Source organism: Andrena cerasifolii, unplaced genomic scaffold (assembly GCF_050908995.1).
Source record: "Andrena cerasifolii isolate SP2316 unplaced genomic scaffold, iyAndCera1_principal scaffold0045, whole genome shotgun sequence".
Lineage (NCBI taxonomy): Eukaryota > Metazoa > Arthropoda > Insecta > Hymenoptera > Andrenidae > Andrena > Andrena cerasifolii.
The window spans coordinates 99,867-113,279 of NW_027484938.1; the positions used below are offsets into that span (position 1 = coordinate 99,867).

At 38.8% G+C, this 13,413-nt stretch overlaps 1 protein-coding gene across 1 annotated transcript; it reads right to left on the reverse strand.

Moving 5' to 3' along the window:
- Positions 1-3,116: 3,116 nt before the first annotated feature.
- On the reverse strand, positions 3,117-10,175 carry LOC143378062 (uncharacterized). Its single transcript, XM_076829907.1, has 3 exons — positions 9,357-10,175; positions 3,551-3,803; positions 3,117-3,440 (listed from the first exon to the last, which is right to left on the reverse strand). The coding sequence occupies exons 2-3, from the start codon at positions 3,792-3,794 to the stop codon at positions 3,316-3,318; spliced, it is 369 nt and encodes a 122-aa protein (XP_076686022.1). The 5' UTR covers positions 3,795-3,803; positions 9,357-10,175; the 3' UTR covers positions 3,117-3,315.
- Positions 10,176-13,413: the final 3,238 nt, after the last annotated feature.

Here is a 13,413-nt window from a genome sequence, read left to right on the forward strand (position 1 = left end):
ATAATTAAAAAATTAAAAAAAATTTAATTTTAAAAAATATATATTAAAAAACATAAAAAAGAAATTAAAAAATTAAAAAATATAAAAACAAATTTCAAAAAAATTAAAAAGAAATAAATAAAAAAATTTTTAAAAAGATTAAAAAAATTAAAAATTAAAAAAATTATAAAAATATATATTTTAAAAAAAAATATTTAAAATTTAAAAAAATTTAAAAGAATTAAAATACAAAAAAAAATTAGAATTTAAATTTTTTAAAAATTTAAAAAAAAATTAATTTCCTTTAAATTAAAAAGAAAATACAAAAAAAAATTAAAATTTAAAGAAATTTTTTAAAAAATTAAAGAAAATTTTTTTAAAAACTTTTTGTAAAAAAATGTAAAAAATGCAATGAAATTTTTTTTTTAAAAAATTAAAAAAAAATTTTTTAAATTTAAAAAAAATAATAAAAAGCAAATTTAAAAAAAAATTAAAAAAATTAAAAATTTTTTTTTTTTAAAAAAAATAAAAAAAAATACAAAGAAATTAAAACTTTTTTTAAAAAAGAATTGAGAAGTAAAAAATAAGGAAAGTCAATTAATTTTTTTTTTAAATTAAAAAAAGAATTAAGAAATAAAAATTAAATAAAAATCAGTTTAAAATTTTTTTTAAAAGTTTAAATAAAATAAAATGAAGTTAAATTTTTTTTAAAAAAAGTTAAAAAATTAAAGAAAAAATGTAAAAAATTAAAATTATCAAAAAGTCAATTAAAATACAAAAATTAAAAAAAAAATTAAAAATTTTAAAAAATTTTAAAAAAATTAAATATAACTAAAAGCAAAAAAAATAAATAAATGAAGGATCGAGCGATTGAGATGAGTGAGTCGAGAAGCCCATGGTGAAAGAAAAAGAAGATCGCAACGGCGACAAGGGGCGATCGGCGTCGACTGTGGCGTGCGTAGACAGTCGTCGATCGGAAGCCTCCGAATCATGAACCATTGTGCATATTTTACTTTATTCTATTATATTTTTGTCCATCATATCAATAAACTGGTTCTTTATCTTGCGATCCCTGTGAGTTAGCTTAAATCACAAAAAGAATCCTACAAGTCGGGGCTCAGCCGCGATCAATCGAGCTAGCAAACGGGCAATATCCCGCAGTATATGCAGTGAAAGTTTCACAGCAGAAAGTTGAAAGTTGTCAAATTCCGACAAAAAGATAAAGATACGCGTTAAAGACGTTTTAAGATGCCCGACACTAAGGGAAGCGAGGCGGAAGAGGAAGTGTGCAGCAACGAGCAAGATGGGGACGAGGAGATTCTCGACCAAACGGTGGTGGAAGGTGCAAGCAGAAAGAGAAGAGGTAAAAACGGTAGGACAATGGACACGCTGGCGGAGGGAAGAATCAATCGCATGACAGTACACCAGCTAAGGAAAGAATTGGAAGAGTTGAATTTGGAATCCGCTGGTAAGAAACAAGAGTTAAGAGATAGGCTAATAAACCAACTAAAAAGCAACACCGCGGACGAAATAACCGATGACGACGAAGAAGCAACCGACGGCGACGATTCCGACGAAGATGGCGATACGTCGTGCATAGAAATGAAGAAAACAAAGGAACGTCGTGGCGAAGAACGGCCGCTTGTGCGACGCACCGCGCGAAGCATTAAAATTCACGATAAAAAATGTCGACGAAAGTTTGACGTACTTCACAGGAGACGATAAATTACCGATCGAAAAGTGGATCGAAGATTTTGAAGAACTAAGTGCGATATTGGAATGGGACGATATACAGAAGCTTCTGTACGGGAAACGTATGCTAAAGGTTCCGCCAAACAGTTCGTAACGTACGAGAAGGGAATAATATCGTGGAAAATCTTGAAAAAGCGATTGGTACGCGAATTTAAAACTGAAATAAACAGTGCGGTAGTGCATGCGCAACTTGCAAAGCGAAAAGAAAGCCCAACGAAAGTGCGCGACAGTACGTAGGAGCAATGCAAGAAATAGCAAGTCAGGGAAATGTGGAGGACGAGGCTCTAATCGAGCATATCATCAACGGTGTACAAGACGAAGAAGCGAACAAAACGATGTTGTACGGTGCCCATTCACTTCACGAAATGAGAAAAGTGTTGGAACTGTACGACAGAAGGAAAGAAAAGATGATGGACAACAAAAAACATTTTGCCAAGAGAGAAGTAGAAAAAAGGAAAACCAGCTTTGACAAATCCAGAAAGGCCTGGGTTAGGATAAGAACTGTCTCCTGAAATAACTCCTTAGTTATTGTTTTTCTGGAATATATTGTATTCGGTCGAGCAGACACATTTTTATTAAATTGTATATCGTTTGGGATATCATGGTGGCCTTCAATTTTCTAAGTACTATGTTGTAATCGATAATTTTTGCCGAAACCACTAAATAACGAGTTCTTTGAGATGGTAGTTGTTATTCATTTACTCTGTACACATACATATATCGCGTTTTTTATATAGTTATGTGTTTTTCTAGATGCCTTCAACTACGGAAGAGTGGGAAAGCATAGCTTCCCAGTTCGAAAGAAAATGGAATTTTCCTCACTGCGTGGGGGCAATGGATGGGAAACACATTATGCTACAATGCCCCGTTAACAGTACCAGTGAATATTACAACTACAAATCCTTTTTTAGCATTGTATTGTTTGCTCTTGTAGATGCAGACTATAATCTTTTATTTGTGGATGTTGGTTGCCAAGGTAGAATTTCGGACAGTGGTGTTTTCAAAAACACCGATTTGTACAAAAAAATTGAAAGAAAAGATTTAGCCTTGCCCGAAGAAACTCCACTGCCTGGAAGGCATATTAACATGCCGTACGTTATACTAGGTGACGAGGCATTTTCTCTCACCGAAAATATAATGAAACCATACTCGGGAACTCACAGCAAAGGAAGCAGAGAAAGAATATTTAATTATCGTCTGAGTAGGGCACGAAGAGTGGTAGAGAATGTATTTGGGATATGTTCTTCGGTATTTCTTATTTTGAGGAAACCTATGCTATTGCAGCCGGAAAAAGCTGAGATTATTGCACTAACAATTGTGTATCTACACAATTTTCTGAGAAAGTCGAAAAGTTCAAGAGCATCCTACTGTCCATCAGGGATGTTGGACAATGACAGTAATGGAGAATTTGTAGCAGGTAGCTGGAGGACACAAACTACTGTAAAGAATTCGTCGTTTGTACCTGTTAATAATAATGTACCTCGAAGACCGTCTCAAAAATCACAAAACGTTAGACAAGAATTTACTAATTATTTCGTTACCAACGGAACTGTCCCTTGGCAGAATGACTGTGCGTGACGGAAATTATTTAAATACACCCATTTTACTTACATTGTGTGTATTTACGGTTCGCCTGGGTTGATTTTTGTCCATTAAGAAATGCATTCGTTTGAATGCGAACCATTTCGACCTATAGACCTCGTGCCTTGCTGAAATGTAACAATTATTGAATAATTAAATAAAGATAGTGAATAATGTATTCTTTGAATACAGAATGCACTAGAATACATTGTAGAAAAACAACAGTTTTTCGACGTACCTTTCCCAGTGCCAATGGAACGTTTTCCTTTAGACTTCTGTTGACGAAATGATCCCAGCAAACTCATCATTTTCTGACGTATATTGTCCTCGTCTATGCCAATTTCTCTGGAAATTGCTTGCCACGCGTCTTTTTTTTTGTTTTTTGAAAAATGATTGGGGTATGAGGGTTTCCATAAAATTGGTTGCCTTTCATATGCCCCTATTAATTGCAGACATTGATCGTCTGACCACTCAATTTCCATTGTTGTATACTGTACATAAAGATGTGTGTATTTCTATTAATAGAATTAAACCGACTTCCTTTTGATCTAGTTGAGGGGGCAGTCACAATTAGTTTCAAGAATTAATACTGAATATTTTAGAGAGACATTCACTTAAATTTCTATATGTGAACATTTAAGAATTAGTTTTTTACGATTTTTGATTTCATTAATATTTATTATGTGTATTTTAATTAAATTCATTTAAGTTCATAATAATTTAAATATTTAATGCTCAAATTCCATACGATGAATTGATGTACAGACGGTGTAAAAAGTATTCGTACAGCGACCAATTTAAAGTAAAACGTTGTATACAGGGTGTCCCAAAAATGTCGGAGTTCCTTGAAAGGGGTGACTCAGGGGGTGATTTGAAACAACTTTTTCCTTAGCGAAAATATTGTCCGAAGCTTCGTTAACGAGATATTAACAAAGAACCCCGACCAATTAGAGCGCGCGCCTTCCGCCCGAGCTTCCGTGGTAGCGTTGGCTACGCGGCAGGCGGCTGCGCTTGTACTACGAAGGTATGAACAAGCAAGTCGGCATGCACCGAAGGAAATCGCGTTACACAGTTTTATTTTAAAGCGGAATCTTAAATAATAATTGTTTGAAGTGAGAGGACAAGAAATACGCAAATTTCGTTTTCAAATAAGGCATAAACGAAAAGGTAAGGTAACAAAAAAAGTGTGACACGTGATCATAATTCGTTATTGAAGTAAAAATCCATAGTTAAATCACGGCCAACATAACTAAATTTAAAAAATAATATTAGGTGTATGAATAAATTCTTTCAGACTAGATTTACATAATCGGTATAAAGCAACCGAATTTCTACCGCAGTGATATTCGTAAGCTACCAGAAAATTGGCAAAAGCTAATTTACAATAATGGAAATTATTTCGATGATTGAGTTGTTTTTATTTTTTTTTTTTTTAAATCAAACTGTTATTGAACCCTAAAATCGAACAGAAATTATTTCTACACCTAATAATCACTAATAAATTAAATAACACACACCGCTACGGGCATTCCTTTCCTTCCTTTCCTTCCTTTTCGGAAACCTGTGTCACTAAGTAGGTCACTGTGCCGATCCTGGTCATCGGTGGACGAAAAGATTTATGGTAGGGTTGCGCCCAGTGCTCAGCTGATCGCAGGTATACGACACCACCCGAAGGTAAGGATTACAACGTCAAGTGCGTCCGGGTTAATGTACCGAATATTCACTTCACTGCACGGCCACTAACACTGATCACTTAATTTACTTTTCATGGAACGTGTTGTTCCTACGTTATAAAATTGGTGGCCCCGAAAGGGGCCGATTACTGTTAGTTGAGCAGTTGCTCGATGTGACCACCCTCAGCGTCTATGCACGCCTTGCAGCATCATTGACTCCGATGAGAATAATTTTGACGCCAAACGCCGAATCGTATCCTCGCTGGGGGTTTGGATGTTCGAGTATTCCCGTGCAAACGCTCGCACAGTAGAACTTGCGTCCCCGTTGATCCGGGCGTACACCCAGAACATGGCGTAACATTCTTCAACGGAGAACATTTCTGGGACGAGATTGCTAGCTGACTGACTGGATTTTTTCCAAGCAACTTCCTCTACCTCCAAGTAGTTTCTCTCGTTCCATTATGAGTTAACTCCCACCAGAACAAGAGGCTTTAGGTAAAAAGAAGCCAGCACATTTTCAAAACACACGTTCTTTGCAGATGTGCAACGAACGACCCATCCTACACTTTCACATAAGTCCGCGCTCCGTCCTTTCACTGCCAATGTACCCGTTGCTTCGAGATAGACAGAAGACACCACGTGTTTCAGTTCGAAAGGGCCCGAAGACAAGAGAAACAGAAAGTCTTCGACTTGCTATAAACAAGAAAAGGCATACCATTCCTGTTTCCGTTTTCGAATACCCTGAGCTCACGTCAGCTACGAGGCGGAACAAGCTAAGCCATAAATTACCCAAAACAAATCATTCTCTACCGCCGACTCGCAGGACAATACGGTGATAAACCGCGACCCTGGTGAAATGCTTTGGCCGACCAGCCTGATTAATTTTAAATACGTCTCGCGGAAAGACACAGGAAGAAAGGGGGTAACTCGGTGACTGCGCGTAGTCCCACCTGCTTCGTCCTTCCTTCCAATTAAAGGTAGCTCTCTTATCTCTCGAATATAAGGACGCGCTCGAATTTCAAAACAAAAGCACGCGTTGACGTATTTCGTGCGAGAAAAGGTGGGCATGAAGTCCGATTGGTCGTAGCCTAAATAAATCTGCCCTGCATCCCTCCCAAACGGCCACTGTCTTGAAGAGGCCCTCTTCACAGAAATATCTCCTCCCCGAAGCCCACCTTCTCTCGCACGGAATACGTCGACGCGTGCTTTTGTTTTGAAATTCAAGCGCGTGTTTATACTGGTAGGCCTTGGGGAGGAAACATGGCTGAGAAGAAGGCCTCTTCAAAACAGTGGCCGTTTAGGAGAGATGCAGGGCAGATTGGTTAGGTTAGAACCAATCGGAATTCATGCCCACCTTTTCTCGCACGGAATACGTTAACGCGTGCTTTTGTTTGGTAATTCTAGCGCGTGCTTATACTCGAGAGATAAGGGATCTGTCTTTAATTTGAAGGAAACACGAAGCAGGCGGGACTACGCGCAGTAAACGAGTTACCCCCTTTCTAAGTGTATCTCTCCGCGAGGGGCATTCATGTTGGATATTACTTTTTAATTGCTAGTTCCCAAAAATTAATCAGGCTGGACGGCCAAAGCATTTCGCCAGGGTCGCGGTTTGTTCTCATATTGTCCTGCGAGTCGGCGGTAGAGAACGATTTGTTTTGGGTAATTTATGGCTTAGCTGGTTCCGCCTCGTAGCTGACATGAACTCAGGTTTTGGAAAACGGAAACAGGATTGGTATGCCTTTTCTTCATTATAGCAACTCGAAGACTTTCTGTTTCTCTTCTCTTCGGGCCCTTTTGAACCGAAACACGTGGTGTCTGCTGTCTATCTCTAAGCAACGGGTACATTGGCAGTAAAAGGACGGAGCGCGGGCTTAGGTTAAAGTCTAGGATGGGTCGTTCGTTGCACTTCTGCAAAGCACGTGTGTTTCGAAAATGTGCTGGCTTCTTTTTACCTAAAGCCTCTTGTTCTGGTGGGAGTTAACTCATAATGGAACGAGAGAAACTACTTGGGGGTAGAGGAAGTTGCTGGGAAAAAATCCTGTCAGTCAGCTAGCAATCTCGTCCCAGAAATGTTCTCTGCTCAAGAGTATTACTCGAGGTTCTGAGTGTACCCCCCGAACAACGGGGACGCAAGTGCTGCAGTGTGAGAATTTACGCAGGAATACCCACGGCTCCGAACACCAAGTTCTCATTCATTTCCACAAATTTTTATAACGTAGGAACAACACGTTCCATGAAAAATAAATTAAGTGATCAGTGTTAGTAGGAGTGCAGTGAAGTGAATATTCGTTACATTAACGCGGACGCACTTGACGTTGCGACTCTTAACTTTGGATGGTGTCGTGTACCTGAGATCAGCTGTGCACTCGGCGCAAACCCTACCATAAATCTTTTCGTCCACCGATGACCAGGATCGGCACAGTGACCTACTTAGTGACACAGGTTTCCGAAAAGGAAGGAAAGGAAGGAAAGGAATGCTCGTAGGGGTGAGTGTTATTTAATTTATTAGTGATTATTAGGTGTAGAAATAAATTCTGTTCGATTTTAGAGTTCAATAAGTTTGATTTAAAAAAATATGAAAACAACTCAATCATCGAAATAATTTCCATTATTGTTAATTACCTTTTGCCAATTTTCTGGTAGCTTTCGAATATCACTGCGATAGAAATTTGGTTGCTTTATACCGATTATGTAAATCCAGTCTGAAAGAATTTATTCATACACCTAATATTATTTTTTAAATTTAGTTATGTTAGCCGTGATTAAACTACGGATTTTTACCTCAATAACGAATTATGATCACTTGTCGTACATTTTTTGTTACATTACCTTTTCGTTTATGCCTTATTTTAAAACGAAATTTGCGTATTTCTTATCCTCTCACTTCAAACAATTATTATTTAAGATTCCGCTTTAAAGTAAAACTGTGTAACGCGATTTCCTTCGGTGTATGCCGACTTGCTTGTTCATACCTTCGTAGTACAAGCGCAGCCGCCTGCCGCGTAGCCAACGCTACAACGGGAGCTCGGGCGGAAGGCGCGCGCTCTGATTGGTCGGGGGTTTTGTTAATATCTCGTTAACGAAGCTTCGGACAATATTTTCGCTAAGGAAAAAGTTGTTTCAAATCACCCCTGAGTCACCACTTTCAAGGAACTCCGACATTTTTGGGACACCCTGTATCAATGTCAGTAATAAATTTTAACGGAAAATAATGATTAATAAATATTCTTCGATGTTTGTATAATAGATTTTGTATAAACAAAACTTTATTCCCTTTAACATTTACAAAGATATTATGAAAAACAGATAAACTTGTAAAAATGGACGCGCGAAAAGTATTCGTACAGTTGAATAAAGACTTAATAAACTGTGGACATAAACTAAATATTTAATGTGTTGATAATTTGTGGGATTGCCCTTTGATTATATAATAGCTTCGAGGCTACTTGGTATGGAATTTACTGGGTTGGATGTTATATTTTACTCTACTCTTCTGGCGGAGTGGCTTTTAAACGTTCTTTAGGCCCGGTGCAGACGAGCGGTTGCGGCATTTTGCCGCCGCGAGACGCGCGTGATATTTTTCTAGCAGTTCACATGAGCGGTTTTGCAACGCCACGATTCGCGTTCTGCGCTTTCTTCTTCTTGTATCTTTATGAGTTTGAGAGAGACATTTTCTTGCGTTAAATAAACGCAAAACGCTCGTGTGAATTGCTTGTATATAAAACAATGTACTGCTTCGCTGTATCGCGGCAGTGTTCATTCGCGGTGAAGCGGTTCGCAAAAATTTGTGTCCCGTGTCAACTCCTTGATACAAATCTATGTTTTGCCAAAACGCGGCGGTACATAATTTGCCGCGGCGGCAAACTGACGCAAACCGCTCGTCTGCACCGGGCCTAAACAACGTTTAAAAGCCATTCCGCCAGAAGAGTAGAGTAAAATATAACATCCAACCTAGTAAATTCCATACCAAGTAGCCTCAAAGCTATAATATAATCCAAAGGCAATTCCACAAATTATCAACACATTAAATATTTAGTTTATGTCCATAGTTTATTAAGTCTTTATTCAACTGTACGAATACTTTTTGCGGGTCCATTTCTACAAGTTTATCTGTTTTCATAATATCTTTGTAAATGTTATTTAATAAGTTAATATAAAGTATTATTTGCATGATATTGTTCCTGCTATGGGGAGTCAACGCCCCCCCCCCCCCTCCATGGACATCGTCGCAATATTAATAATTGAACAAGAAAACACTCAACACAAGTATAATTCACTGTACATGAAGTTAGAATCGATCATTATAAATTGACAAAGGATGTAGAGATAAATAGAAGTTGTATTAAAAAAATAATAACTATTAATACTTACGATGGAAGTTGATCGCACTTTCAGCACAAAATATCCAACTTCTGTTCTGCACTGAAGCTTCTGCACAATTCTACACGCACTGAATACGAACTGTGGTGCACTGTTTGCGATGAACTGATCTTACGATGCAAGCTTTCTTCGCAAGTTAACACTAAACTGACGCTATTGGTTTGCATTCAGAAAACGGGGGTTGAAATGAGCTTTCTGATTAGTTATTTCCGAAAGGAGGGGATGAGGAAGGAAGAACTGTCGGTCGCAGAAAGTAAGGGAAAAATTAGGGTTTTTCCCGAGCCGCGGTTCCGGTGGATCAGAAAACCGCGTACGGTTCGAACGGTAAAAATTTCACCCAAACCTGGTCCCGCGATCATCTGGTACGCAGCTGAGCAAGCGAGGGTTCATTATACTCTTGCCGGCCCTAAAACAATTTACAGAAACTGCTTCTCCGTCTACTGTGATGTACAAAAATGACCATAATACATAGGTACTATGTGAGGGAAGTCACGGCAGAGAACTTCCTTCATTTCATTTGAAACACAGTTTCCAGTAATCGGTGACCGCGACGTAGTAAAGCCCTTCAAACATCTCAAGTAGTGTGGAGTGTAAAGGCGTTGTTTCGGCTACTGAACCAACCACCGACGTTACCTTTATTATTTAAAAAAAAGGGTACAAAAAAGCGCTAAGTATATAACCCCATCAAAAAGAATCCCATTTAAAAACATTGTCGTAAATTAATATAAATTTATTAATGTACCATATTTAACTTTATAAAAGTAATGATATACAAAAATTGCGTCAATTATCACAATGGCTATTTATATAAAGAAAAAAATGTATTAAATACACTGTTGTCTCCTTATGGGCGGTGTGGGTTTTTCGCTATCCCCACCACTTCTGTCTCACTCTTGTCCGGCGAAGGCGAGAGGGAGATGGAACGAGAGCGAGCGAGAGGCACTGAAAGCGTGCGAGGGCGGTACGAGACAGACAACGCGTTGATGTTTTGTCTCGCTCCGTCTTTCGGAGGCCGTGACATTCAATTTTTTTCTTTATTTCTTGTCTCACAATCAGTGGTGTCTTGTCTTGTTTTATTTATTAACCAAGACAATTAACATTTTTTTCGGAGAGCAGCGCCAAGTATTTTGAATAAAATATTTGTTCGTATTAAAATATTTATTTGTATAAAAATATATCTGTTTAATATTATTTAATACATTTTTTTCTTTACATAAATAGCCATTGTGATAATTGGCGCAATTTTGGTATATCATTACTTTTATAAAGTTAAATATAGCACATTAATAAATTTATATTAATTTACGACAATGTTCTTAAATGGAATTCTTTTTGATGGGATTATATACTTGACGCTTTTTTTGTACCTTTTTTTAAAAAAGGTAATTTTGTGGGGATTTCACACATTTTGTAGTGTTTATTAATGACTAGATAATTTTTTCACCTTTTATTGAGATAAAAAAAACCAAGATGTAGAAAAGGAGGCTAATATTTCCACTACCTTTAGGTGAAATCAGACGGGTCGTGGCTCCGCGAGCCGGCTCGCCTCGGCTAGCTCGTCAATTTTGCTGGGCGAGCCGAGGCATGACCGATCCACCTTTCGACGTGCGCGTCAAGCATCCGCGTGCGCGCCTGGCGGAACGTCGGCCTATTCGAACGCGTGTTTATACTCGAGAGATATGGAATCCGTCTTTAATTTGAACCACGTGCAGTCAGCGGACAATACATTTCCTTCCTCTGTCTCTGCAGGAGGCGTATTGATAGTGGATAATACTTTGTAGTTGCTATATTGGTGGCATTTTTCTCACGTGCGTCGAGATAAAAGCGGGCTCAGAGCCAGGCAAAAATTCATTCATTCTTTACGATGGGTAATTTATTATTTTTCCAAGAACGTTTCGACAATATCTGTTTGCCAGATTTCTAAAGGGCAATCGATTTTATGGTGTCTTTAAGAATTTTACACATTGTTCAGTCCGTGTTAATCCGTATACTGCTCTGTCGCCGGGTAGTACGTACGATGGCTTCGGACCCGCACGTAGGTACTATTACCCGGCCGAAAGAAGATCCCCAAGAGGCGGGCTCGGGCGATACAGTCCGTCGCTATGACGATTGGGTCAAATCACCTATTTGGGCACACTTTTAAAGACGCGGCACACGTATTTTGGTTATTGGCTGAAGTAGGCACATACATTGTCGCACCGCGCGACGAAGAGAGCGAACAAAACACATCGAGATCGAGTGGAATAGAGCTATCTGACCGACGAGCGCCAAAGCAATAGCGTAGGCATCTCAGACGGTTAACCATTAATATATAATAACATAAAATTTTCCTTATTTTTCAAATAATCTGTGCGAGATTGCGTTTGGGCTTATTTTTATCAGAAAAATCTAACCAAACCAATGATAATACTTTCCTGAATATATTGTGAAAAATAAAGGAAATTTTTATGTTATTATATGTTAATGGTTAACCGTCTGAGATGCCTACGCTATTGCTTTGGCGCTCGTCGGTCAGATCGCTCTATTCCACTCGATCTCGATGTGTTTTTGTTCGCTCTCTTCGTCGCGCGGTGCGTCAATGTATGTGCCTACTTCAGCCAATAACCAAAATACGTGTGCCGCGTCTTTAAAAGTGTGCCCAAATGAGTGATTCGACCAATCGTCATAGCGACGGACTGTATCGCCCGAGCCTGCCTCTTGGGGATCTTCTTTCGGCCGGGTAATAGTACTGCTGTTAATCGCCACGCCGACTCGCGGGACAATACGGCCATAAACCGCGACCTTAGCGAAACGGTCGGCCGATCGGCCCTGGTAAGTTTTTGGTAACCAGATGTGGCATTTCCCTCCTCTACTTCGTCTAGGATGAGAGGGTTCCTCCTCTACGAACGAATTCACTGAAGGAAAGTCCTCCCTTATCGGCGAACGGTGTTCCCAATGTGTGTTTCATAATTATATTAAAACTACAATTACTTTCATGCATATGAAAAAGATGTCACCAATATAACAATTAAAAAGTATTGTCCACCATCAATTCGCCACCTGCAGGCTGGAGGGACGCCTGGTTCCCGCCTGCGTCGTCTTCTCTTCAAATTGAAGACGGATCCCATATCTTTCGAGTAACCACGCGCTCCATATCAAAAGAAAAACAGGCACAGGCGTATGCACTGCGAGAAAGGGTGAAGTGTAGGGGGGAGATTATATTATGACCAATCGGACGTGCATTCGTTGCAGACGCAACGTTTTCACCTCTTCATGGTAATATTTTCTCTTTATGGCCCACGTTTTCTCGCAGCGCATAGGTATGTCAGTGCGTACTTTTGTTTTGATATTGTAGCACGTGTTTATACTGAAGATATAAGGGATCAGTCTCCAATTCGAAGGGAAGACGTCACAGGCGGGATCACGCGCAGTGCAGCGGACACCTCATTTTCTACCTGTGTCCCTCCACGAGGCGTATTGCTGCCCCCACGAGTAATCTCGTGTGATTTTTTAACACAACAGCGAGTCGGCCTGGCTGTATGAATTAAGAACAATGCAGGGTGTAGTGAAGAAAAGAAAGACAAATTATTCAGTAAAATAGAGCTTTAAAGTCTATCATATGTTAATTGCGTTATTATTATTCAAAATGTAATTTTTAAATTTTTGATTATCTGTTTATGTCAATATTAGCAATGGATTAAATTTATTTAGTCTATGCCTTCAATAATTTAAGACATTAAAATTAATTTCTGTAGGCGTTTCGTCAAAATCACCGAAAGCAGGAAACTTTGAAGATTTGTATTTTTTAAACAATTTCGAATCTGCAAAAATGAGGACTTAACCCTCCCTAATTTCATATAGACTACCATATATGTATTTCAATTTCATGAAAATCCGAGACATTGAGGATTTTAGAAAAGTATCACATCTGCTTCTATCTTCCACGCTGAACACAATGCACTCCAAATTCCCATTGATGTGCGGAAGAAAACCGACAACGGTCGGCTCAGGCCATGTCCCTTCGCCGCATTCGCGAGTCGGGTCGCATGCGCCGGGTCACCACGAATGA

Bases quoted from the DNA above. Each gene is read 5' to 3' on its own strand.
- LOC143378062 (XM_076829907.1), bottom strand. From the start codon at position 3,794: ATGGAAATTGAGTGGTCAGACGATCAATGTCTGCAATTAATAGGGGCA. The intron at 3,441-3,550 runs GTACGTCGAAAA...GTTACATTTCAG, and splicing joins TTCCATTGGCACTGGGAAAG to CAAGGCACGAGGTCTATAGG.